The 11,392-nt window shown below is 60.2% G+C and overlaps 1 protein-coding gene across 1 annotated transcript in view; it reads left to right on the forward strand.

Moving 5' to 3' along the window:
- HPSE2 (heparanase 2 (inactive)) overlaps nucleotides 1–11,098 on the forward strand; it is a gene marked incomplete at its 3' end in the record, with an annotated part of 95,368 nt that extends 84,270 nt beyond the window's left edge. The window contains 6 exon segments of the mRNA XM_084290203.1: nucleotides 768–824; nucleotides 827–876; nucleotides 1,341–1,455; nucleotides 9,754–9,899; nucleotides 10,710–10,856; nucleotides 10,933–11,098. Coding sequence (XP_084146329.1) covers nucleotides 768–824; nucleotides 827–876; nucleotides 1,341–1,455; nucleotides 9,754–9,899; nucleotides 10,710–10,856; nucleotides 10,933–11,098 — 681 coding nt within the window.
- Between the last annotated feature and the right edge of the window lie 294 nt (nucleotides 11,099–11,392).

Raw genomic sequence — 11,392 nt, forward strand, 5'->3', positions numbered from 1 at the left:
GCGGGCTTAGATAATTACAGGCAGGATGCCAACACCTCTGGGGCTTCAGTCAGGGATGTCGACTCTCGCAGGCTGTGAGTGGGAGGCAGCCCAGAGCTGGCGTATTTAACAGCTTTGAGGGATCCCAGTCCATCCAGCACATTCCAGCGCTCCTCACTAATGGGGCAGGATCCCGTCAGGCTGCGCAGCGCGCGCATCCTCGGGCCGTGGGGCTTGCAGACATCTGGCTGTGGGAGCTCGTGGCCCGGCCTGGAGAAGCGGGGTTGTCAGAAAGGATAGGGTTTGTCGCGTGGTGCCGCAGGTTGTTCGGGACTGGGAGAGGGCAGCTCCTGCCACCTGAGCTGTGTCGTTGTGCCCAGCATCTCGCTGGGGCTCTGAGGGGTGGCAGCACGCCCTGGACATGGACATCCCGGCTGTGCCAGGGACCCTACAGGTGGTGAAGTGGTTCCTGCTTAGCCGTGGTGCTGCCATGCTTGGGGACAGCCACTGTAGTTCCCACCATGCCTTCAAGGGGCTCCAGCACTTGCCCATGATTCTTGAGCCCTTGATGCTCTCATGCTTGGCTGTGGTGCCATGTCCCCATGCTGCAGAGAGCGTGTGGGTGCTCCCATGCTGGCAGCCACATCCCCTCCCATCACACGCTGCCAGTGTGCCAACACACAGTCCCCCACCTTGGACATAGCCATTCTGTGCTGGGAGACAGCAAACCCCTGCCCTCCCCAGGGCACGGGAGTGAGGTCTCGTGCTTGCCTTTGTCTCTTGCACAGGTCGTGAACACCTACACGCCGGGCAAGAAGATCTGGCTGGAAGGCATTGGCGCTACCTATCGGCCGGCGGCATGAACAACCTCTCCGACTCCTACGCGGCCGGGTTCCTGTGAGTACCGCCCGCTCCCCAGCACCAGGGCGCTGCCACCTGGGTGGGTGCTGCAGCCGGGGGGTCAGCCCTGTGCACAGAGCCCCCCTGCACGCTGCTTCGTGCCCCCAGCAGCAGCCTGGGTGCTGCTCTTTTCTCCGTAGCATCCCTACGACCTGTCTGCCCCGCTGTTCTGTGGGTGAGGGGGCTGCCGGGGACCCCACAACAGCACCTCCCATGTGCACACAGGGTGTGGGAGGGAAGGAGAGGCTGTGACCTGAGCTCCCCAAATCTGGGGCTTGCACCCCATGGCCTTGCCACCCTCGGCCAGCTCAGGAGCACCCCTGTCCTCTTCCCACTCTGCAGCCTCATGTCCTTGCATGCGTTCACTCCCTCCTTTGCTCCCTGGGCATTTGCATCTCTCCAGAGCACAGGGTGCAGGCTCTGGTCTGGAAACCATTTTCCCCCGCTCCCCCCGGCTGCAGGTGGCTGAACACGCTGGGCTTGCTGGCCAGCCAGGGCATCGACGTGGTGGTGCGGCACTCCTTCCTCGACCACGGCCACAACCACCTGGTGGACCAGAACTTCAACCCCCTGCCGGTAGGTCTGCCTGGGGGCACTCGCAGAGATGCGCCCTTCTTGATGTGTTTTTTTTTTGGGGGGGGTCTGTTTTTTCTCTTCCCTGCGCAAAGAGCAATGTGTTGCCTTTGTCCCTGACCCCTCTCGCAGACGTCTGGCTTCACCACAGAGAGATCCAGGGCACAGCTGAGGATCCACCTCTGCTTGTGGCCTGTTTGAACTCGGCTCGCAAATGAATTTTTCCAGATCCGTTCCCTTCAGTGTTAATAGGAGGCATTAGTTAATGTCAAGCGCAGCATGTTGGAGGCAGATGGGGGAGCGTTGCCACTGTGCCTGGAACTTCATCCAGTGCCCAGGGCTCGGGATTGTGGCAGGGAGGATGGTGACACTGTGGTGGCACCAGTTAGGATGGGAGACAAGGAGCAGGGCACAACGGGGACGGGCTGAGGGACAGCCCCAGGCAGGTGCACGCGGCAGGATCAGTGCCAGACCCATAGCTGGCCTGGGGACAGCAGGGTTGGAGCCTCAGCCCCCACTGCAGGGCTCTGAAACTGAGCTGAAGGGCACGCATGGCTTCACACGGGGCAGCAGCTCTCAGCAGTGCCCTGCAGCATCCCTCGATCTTCAAAAACTCCTGGGCAGCTGGGGCTTCCCATGCAGAGGGTGCTAATAAAGAAAGCATATGCAAAAGCCTTTTAAAAGCAGCAGGTTTCCTTTTCATCTGTTTTTTGTTTTTTCCTTTTTTTTTTCCCCCCTTTGGTCTAGTAAATCCCCCACCTTGAAAGCGGAGAAGCTGGCAGGGCGGCTGGGTGCTCTGCACGCCCCGGGAAGGAATTTATGGGGTTGCTGCAGGGCAGCGCCAGGGGAGGAGTTCAGGGAATAAACCCCGGGCTGGCAAAGACAATGAAGGTATTGAGAGTAGATCGTGCTGTTGTTTTAAAGGTAGTTTTCCCAATAAATTAAACACCCCTCACAGCCGCTTCCTCACTCCCCCACATGCTTCAGAGCAGATCCTCTTCCCACCTCGCAGCACCGTGATTTTGTACAAGTGCCAGTGTTGCTCCCCAGGCCCCTTCCCATGCTTCAAAAGAGCCACGAGCAGGTGCAAATTGGTGCTGGGCTTCAAAGCTGCAGACATGAAAAAAGCCCAGCGAGACCAGACTGTGACCTGCACCGAGGCGCAGCGGCTGCAATTTTCCCGTGGGAGCTATCAGTGGGATGAAAGCGGCTGGATGTACCTGTGCGGGGTCACCGGGCTCTGAAACCCAATCTGCCCGTCAGCGGCCGGGACAAAGGCTTTTCCAGCAGCAGGCTGGGTGTGAGTTAGCTGGCTGCTGAGAGAAGGGCAGTGGAGTTTCAGGATGCAGGTCACCCCGGGTGCCCATCCACCCTCTCCAATGGGCTTCTCTTGGGACTATTGGGGTACTGAACAGGAGAAACAGGCTGGCACGAAGTGCCTGGACAGGGCACGGATGAGATCAGCCTGGGGAATGTGAATGCTTCTGCTGACCTTAATGCGGCTGATCTCAAGTGCTTTAATGCCTTGTTATTTCTGAGGGAATTTGTTCAGCTATTGGAGAGCTTTTTCTTCTTGAGCGACTGGGGCAGCCAGCCGTAAAATAATCAGGGCTTGACTGCGTGGCACGTGCTTGAGAAGCCCTTCACACAGAGCCCCTGGCCCGTATGTAAGGCTGACTGCACGCACCTAAACCCATCCAAACGTGTGTGGGAGCACAGAGTGGAGGGAGCGAGGGCAGCAGCCCGCTGACATTCACCCTTCACAGGGCAGTGAGTTTGAAAAGCCCGTCTGGCATTTAGTGGCTGTATGCTCTTTTTAGGCACACTGTGCGTAATGCTTCCCCCTGTCTAATATCACTCTGAAACAGTCCTGAATGATGCAAAGCATTTATTCCATTGCAAAGTCCCCCCAGGTAAGTGCAAGCTCTCTCTTTGGGTTGTTAGAGCATGTTAAACACCCTTTTAGATGCTCCTCCATGTAGCACCCCCCTCTTTTTTACCCATCCTTACTGCTGATTCCTGTTCCCTTAATGCACAGGGAGAAGTGCTCTGAGGTTATAGCTATGTGTGGAGAAACTGGGGCATGTTTCTGGGTAGGGCCACAGCGATTCCAGCCCCACGGGAAGGCCAAAGCTGAAATCCTGACTTACATCTCCCAATAACGTGGCCCCTCTCAGACCTTCTCCCAAAGACTGTAGATGGTGCGACACTTGGCTCTCCCGCCTTAGGTAGATGCTAAAGCTTCCTCTCTGTCTGTAACCTTAATACACAGCATACGGAGGCATGCGAAAGGCCCCAGGGCTGGCGGGGTGAAGCGATGGCAAAGGCTGCCTGCTCAGCTGTAGCAGCAGCAGACAGGGTAATGCTGTGGGGGAATTGATGGCGTCCTTGGGAGAGCAGCGCAGCGGTGCGCAGTGCTCTGCCTGCCGGGGCCGGGATGCTGCGGGTGATTTTTCACCTCCTCTGCTTAGCCCACAGGCACTCGATGGGAAAGTTACTGTCTGTCCTGGAAGGTGGAGGCCCCTGGAGGTCTCTGAGTTTGTACCAGGTCTGGCATTGAGGTGGTAGACCCAGTGCCAGTGCTGGGAGCAGGGCTCCCGGCCGTGCTCCCTGCCTGCGGCACGTACGCGTCCCCGCTGCGCTCGTTGGCTGAGCTGCCTTGGCTGGCGGCGTGGCTCAGTGCAGCTGGAGGTCCCGGCCTCCCCCCGGCCAGAGCCTCTCCTGCCTCGTGCAGCACAGGAGGGAGCCCCCAGCCAGGGCTGTGGGGGACATATCCTCTCGCCCTGCACCCAGCCTGGCCCCGCTGCCCCATGACCTCGTGCACCCACCCCAGGGCAAAGTGGAGACCCAGCATCTGGGTCCTGCAAATGCTCCCTCTCCCACCTCCCAGCCCCACCAGCTGGCTGTGGGACCGTGGGGCTCAGCCACACCACAGCACTGACCCGTCTGCACGTTCAGCACTGAGCCACCCCGCTGCCAGGGTCCAGGACCCTCAGCTCGGGGCCGCCCGAATGGGGCCGCGTGGCGCCGGGCGCTGCACAGGCAGAGGGGAAGGCAGCGTCCCAAGGCAGGGAGTGACGGAGGGTGGGGAGAGGGAGCTGGTCCAATGGAGCTCGCACACAGATGGAAGCTGTTCCTCAGGGCCATAAATCTGCAGCGCGGGTGTCTGGCACCCCCATCTGCCCCGCACACTGGAGCACGGGCTCTCGCGCGAGCGACGCCTGCAGACAGGGAAGGGACGGGAGATGCCTCGTGTGGGACGTGGGCTCTGGCTGCAGGACCGAGGGATGAAACCCCAGGCAGATCGAGTGCGAGCGAGGGAAGGGCTCTCCCAGCACAGCTCCGGCCAGAGAGAGGTCCTCTGATGGGCAGAGGGGAAATGGTGCCCTGCAGACATCCCCAGCGAGCTCCCAAACCACGGGTGAGGGCTGCCCAGTGCAGGTCCGAGGGGCTGAGCACCCCTCTGCTGCCTTCAGCCCTCTGCCATGTGCCAAGGACTGCGGCATCCCCTGCTCATCCCCGCCCTCCCTGCACTCAGTCTTCCAGGACCTCTGAGCCTGTTCTGAGGCTCCTTTTATCTGCAAACAAGGAGACAGATTTAAAGCGCTTACTCTCTGCTCGCTGTCACATTGGGTTAAGGGGCCTTTCCCTCTTCGTGCGCCATAAAAAAAAGCCTCTGAAGTGCGTATGCTTGGACTCTCAAACGCTTCAAAGCCACACTGCTGCTTGCAGCTCGGCCCCCAGACGCTGGGGCTGTGGGACACGTGCAGCGAGGAGCCCCTCTGTGCACATGCTGTGCGCCCAGCCACCCCGTGCCACCCACCAGTGGGGACAGCAAGGCGCTCCCCAGGGCAGTGCACGCTTGCCAGCAGAGCAGAGGGAAGTAGCGTGATGGTGAAGAGCAGCAGAAGAACAGAAAACAGCAAAACAATTTGCATTTGGTTCCCAACACATCTGATCCTGCAGCTCGGCTCCCTTCCTGCTGCCTCCATGGCCTGGACCCTGTTAGGGAGAGGTGATGACAAAGAGGGGTCTGGCTGCTCCTCCAGATGCTCTGCTGGCCGGGAGGGAGCTGCCTTGCTAGGAGACGGCACACGAAGGGCAGTGTTGACCAAGGGCTGCTTCAACCAAGCCCAGGCAGTCTCTCCCTTCTGTGCCATCAGTTTTCAGCAGTGATTCCCATGGTTGCCACACTCGCAGCCTGGATTTTGCCTTAACGTCAGCGTGTGGCCTTTTCCTTTCCCTAACCACTAGGAGATACTCAGTCTGCAGGGGTGGACAGGAGCCAGCCTGAAAGAAGCCCCCATAAGCACACAGGGTGGGCAATGCAGCCGCAGCAGCAACTCTCCTGCCCCGTGGAGATGCTCCAGCCCTGGCCAGGGCAGCTGGTGCCCACCTGCTCCCCTCTGCTCCTCAGCAGAAGGGCGCTGGGCAAGAAGCACCGTCCAAGAAGCACGCCGAGGACATGTGTAATGTTAAAAGCTGCATCGGCGCAGCCGTGCTGGAGCAGCAACCAGCCGCGTCTTGAACAGGATGCAAGGACCTCCGCAGGGAGAGTGCTCTGGATGCTGAAGATCCTTTAATCTAGTGGAAAAAGAAAGAATGAGAACCACTGGTTGGAAGCCGAAGCCAGACAAATTCAAGCTGAAAGTAAGGGTTGTTAACAGCGCGGATGTTTAGCTGCTGGAACGGGCTCCATGGGAAGTGGCGGCTTCTCTACCCCGCCAAGCCTCCCGAACCACGGTCACTGCTTCTCTGGAAGGTGCTTTTGCCAGAAACAAGCCATCAGGCTCAGCAGAGGGATGAAAGGGCAAGCTCCTCTGTCCTGTGAGGTGCGGGAAGCCAGATCCCTTATCTCCGTAAGGGTGCTTGGGCTGTAAGAATGCAGATTGTGGTGCAGGAATGGAGCAGGCTGTGGAAACCTGAGCATGCCTGAGGGACAGAGGAAGAGTTTGGATGGGTTTAGAAGAGGGAAGAAGCAAGGGGAAGAGGAGAAAAATGTGAGTGCTGATGGTGATGTGGGGCAGACTGGGCACCGTGAGGTCAGCAGTGTCCATCTCAGGTGTCCAGCTGCCTCTGCTGCTTGCAGAGGGGCTGCGGGTCTGGGACTCGAGTTTTTAGGCTATGGCAACCTCTTCTCACATGTGCAGAGTGCGCAGTTGGACACACTCAGGCTGTAAAGCTGCTTTGCTGCCTGTAGGACAGATCACAAGGATACGCTCCTGCACCCCTCGTAGCGGCCCTGGAGGCAGGAGGATCTGGTTAGCAGGTCTGTCTGAAGGGCTGGCTAATCAGCCGCATTTCCAAAAGCTTAAGCTTCTAAAAGCTCCTGCAATGAATTAAAACGTGCAAAGAGATAAAGCGGGACCCTCTGGGCTTTCTCTGTCTGGTGGAAAGCTCTCGGGCCTCCGCTGGCCCCGTGGCACTCAGAAGATGTGGCTGGCCCGAGCCCCACAAATCAGCCCGCGTGAGACAACGGCCCTTCCTGCCCGTAAATCAGCCGTCCCGGCCAGGAGACCTCCTGATGTGCAGGGCGGCTTTGTTCAGGTGCTCCTCGCCTGCAGCTCCAGGGAGGGCTGTAGCAGCAGCACTGCTTAATGGGTCTGCAAAGTAATTAAAGCAAGAAAGCTCCCTCGGATCCTCGGGGACTAATAGCGGACCAGATTCCTTTCTGCTATTCCTCCTCTAACGTTACAGCTGTATAAATGGCTCACAGCAGGAGCCCTCAGCAACTCCAAAACCCCAGTCCTCCCCGCGGTGGGGCTGGCTGGAGCCGAGCACTTCTCCGGACGTTGCCGCTCCATGCAGGGCTCCCTGCACCAGGCTCTGGTGGCTCACTGCAAGGTGGCAGAACTTCCAGGGCATGTGGCAGGGGAAAAAGCCGCCCTGGTGGCCACCAAGATGGGCTTCAAGACCAGCTTCTTCCCAAGTTGGTAACCATTTGAACAGGAGAGAAAAGGAGCCATAGCCGCAGGTGCCCAGCAGCCCCGATGGGATTTTAATTGGGGCTCGCTCCTGTAAGCGGTCGAAGCGGCCCCAGAGCAGCTGGGGAAGTGCCCGCGCCCAGTGGTTTTGTGTTCGTCATGCTAGGTGCGTGTGCAATTCATCATCCAAATACTCAGTGTCACCAGCTCCTGGTAATTTATTGCAAGGAACATGATTTTGGCCCCTGCCGCAAGCGGGCTTGCGATGACGCGAAAAGCTGCAGCTGTCTTCAGCGCTTCCCTGCAGCAAGCTGGATAGCTCGAGCTCCTCCGGGTCTGCAGAGAAAGGCTCCTCTTCCAGCCCCTGGGTCATTTTTCTGGCCCTCCTTTGAACTCTCTTTGGTATTTCCACATCCTTCTCGAAACATAGGTTTCAGAGCAGGGTATCGGTGCTCTCCCTCTCCTCGTGCAGGTGCTGGAGGGACACATCAGTCCCCACACCGCCCTGAGCATCCCTGCCAGGGCAGTTGGAAGCTGTGGCACCGAGGGCTCTGCTAAGCCACAGCTTTCAGGGGAGCATTTTACCCCACAGGCAATGGCTGCACCAAAATAATTCCCTCTGCCTTGAAGACATCCCACGCTGTGCAGAACAGCTCACCCTGCACTGCTGCTCACTGCCTTACTGTCTTGTGGCATCTGCACGTGCTCCTCAGCTGCACCCGAATCTTCAAGGGTGGCCACCAAGTCCCCATGGAGACACTTTGAATCCCTGGCCGTGGCCTCCGTCACCCCCATAATTTGTAGGCAAAGGCAGCATCTCGCTGGTGGGAATGTGCAGAGGAGGCGAGAAACCCCACCGGGCTGCTAGGGAGAATTAAGAGCCTGAGCTAACAGGTAGCTCGGGGCGCTGAACTCATTTATTTTCAGCTCACGACCGTGGGGCTAAACACTGCGATCTGTGTTCACCTTTGGCCTCGCCATAAACCCGGGTAATTACTAATCTGTAACGACGCCTGCTAACCAGCACAGCTCCCCGGGGAGCCCTCAGTGCGCCAGGCGCTGCTTATCCTGCCAGCAGCACACCCGAGCAGGGTGAGCAGCCTCCCGCGATGGGGGAAGGCTGGCAGGCACCAAACCTCGGTGCACAAGGGATGTGCTCACCTCTGCCCACACCCTCACCTCCCCCCTGGGGCCCTGGGTTTGCAGAGGAAGCACTGACGAGGCTGGTGTGGCACAAAGCCCCGTGGTTTTGGCCGGGAGCAGCGAGAGATGGGCAGGAGGAGGCTTTTCCTCCAGCCCTGTGGCTAAAGCTGAGCCAGCAAGGGGAAGTGGGTTTGGACGTCCCCATGCTGGGACATGCAGCACTGCTGGCACGGAGCAGCCTGCTCCAGCAGGTGGGTGAACTCTGGGGCTGCTCCCACTGGCTGCACCCAGGGAAGGAGCATGGCCCCGCTTGCACACCATACAGCAGAGGCTCCGTGTCCCCGGTGTCACCCGCGGTGCCTGGAGCAGTGGCAGGGACAGAGCCCCAGCGACTGCAGCCTGAGACTGCCCCTTCCCTTCCCACAACCCTGCTTCATTTACCGCACACCTCCCAGCTTCTGCAGCGGATGAGTGGGGGGCCCTGCAGACGGCGGCCGCCGTCACTGCACAGCCTCGCCTCCCTCCCCGGGGCTTGGGGCCCATCCTGTGTGCTGAGCGAGGCCGTGCCCTGCGGGAAAAAATAGTATGTGGTGACGTAATTAAAGGCTGCATCATTAAGGCATGTGTGCAGGGGCTCAACGTTTCCCATTTCTTGAGCGCTTTGGCTTCCCCGCGCTATGGTCATGGGTGCTTAACTCCAAGGGAGGATCTAAAAGAGGAGAAATTCCTCTGGGAAATGGAGCGCCCTGAGCAGTCCCCAAAGTCAGCGTGCCATCAACGTAGCTGGAGAGCATGGGAGAGCTCTGGGGCTACGGAGAGTGGGGTAGAAGGGGACCCATGTGCTCGGTGAAGGCACGGACTTCATAGACATCATCGTCCCACGTGTGTGCAGTGTGGGCCTGCAGCTGGGCTACGTGCGGGTCCATGGGATTGTGATATGGCACCCATGCTGCTCCCCTCCGAGCCCCACAGCCCAGCCAAAGCCAGGCTCCTTTAGAGGACAGCGGTGTCTCTTGGTGTGGGCAAAGCCATGTATGCCTTCCTTAATCTCCTTCCCAAAAACTGCAATGCCATTTTGGCTTGATCTGTGCAAGAAAATAAAAAAGCTCACCCCAGAGGCAGATGTCTGGCACGGAACATTTTCACCCAAACAGCCCCAAACTCTGCTAGGCTGCAAGTGGGGAAAGCAGCCTCTCCTGGGCTGGTGCTGCTGACTGTCCCCTCTGCCCCGCAGGACTACTGGCTGTCCCTGCTCTACAAGCGGCTCATCGGACCCAAGGTCCTGGCCATCCACGTGGCCGGGCTCCAGAGGAAACCCCGGCCGGGCAGGGTGATCCGCGACAAGCTCCGCATTTACGCCCACTGCACCAGCTACCACAAGTAAGTTGGGATGGGGCGAGGGGGTCTGGGGGCTGTGGGGGCCGGGGGGAGCCCATGCCTGGGAACGGGGACGGCGGGGGACGGAGCGGTGGCTGCGGGGCAGCCCCGGCAGCAGAGATCAAGGGGGTGGATTTCACGAGGGGCCCCCTGGTCGGTCGGGTTACCCGCCTGGCCGCAGTGCCGGGGAGCCCGGCCTGGTTATTGTTTCGCTGATAAGGGCTTTCAAAGCGCCCCAGCGAGCAGGGGGGAGCAGCCACCTCCTCCGCAGACACAAGTTGCTATTGTGGAGGAGGAGAGGCTGTTTCTTTACACAGTCCAGATGCTTTCAACATGCCTCCAGCTCGGTAGGAAACCTTGTCCAGTAACTGACAGGTGCAAAGTGCTTTATAGCCTTTGTTTGGGGCTGTCTGATTAGGCAGGGACAGAGGATCAGTGTCTGGAGCTGTCAGTTCAGTGCCCGGGGCAGCGGGGGCAGACGCCACTTGCGCACAGAGCTCCCGTCCATTCTCAGCCTCCTCCTTGCGAGGCCCTGGGGGGCTGCCCCGGGACCACCACCCCTGCTGTGGGCACCAGCACAGCACCACCTCGAGCTGTGCCACCCCTGGCTGAGGAGAGCAGGGGATGGTTGGAAAGGTGTCACGATGGGGAGGTGGCATCTCCCCATGGAGGGGCAGCCAGGGTGGCAGCATCCCATGCAGGTGGCTGCAGAAGGCTGGTTCTCACACAGACACCCCCAAGCCCTTTTCTCAGAGGTGACACCCCCAGGCCACGTGCCAGCACACCCCTCAGCTCCCGCTCTCCCCTTCGCAGCCACAACTATGTCCGGGGGTCCATCACCCTTTACATCATCAACCTGCACCGCTCCCGGAAGAAAATCAAGCTGGCGGGGACGCTGCGGGATAAGATCGTCCACCAGTACCTGCTGCAGCCCTACGGCAAAGACGGGCTCCACTCCAAGTAAGTGCCACGCTTACGGCTGGCTCTGCCACCGCCGCCCCGGCCCCGATGCCCTGACCCTGTTCTGGCCCCGCAGGTCGGTGCAGCTCAACGGGCAGCCGCTGGCCATGGTGGACGATGGGACCCTCCCCGAGCTAAAGCCTCGTCCGCTGCGGGCCGGCCGCACCTTGGTCATCCCCCCGCTGACCATGAGCTTCTACGTGGTGAAGAACGTGAACGCGCTGGCCTGCCGGTACCGATAGCCCACGGCGCAGAACGGAGCCGGCAGCCCCGCTCCTGCCCCACGCACATCCCCGGGACACGCTGCCTCCTGGGCAGCCCGCACGGCCCCGCGGGGGCTCCGCACCGCGCCCTTCGGCCTCGCACCCTTGGACGCCCTCCTCCTCGGCAGCCTCCTCCAACCCGTGGCCAAAAACGCTCCGCTCTGCCCGGCCGGAGCCGCTGCGACGGCGAACTGGGGGGGGGGCAGCGGGGCCGCAGCGAGAAGCCCCGGGGCTCCCGGGGAGGGCTGGGGGCCGGGCCCCGCTCCGGAGGCG

Source organism: Netta rufina (genome assembly GCF_964035555.1).
Source record: "Netta rufina genome assembly, chromosome: 7".
Classification (NCBI taxonomy): domain Eukaryota; kingdom Metazoa; phylum Chordata; class Aves; order Anseriformes; family Anatidae; genus Netta; species Netta rufina.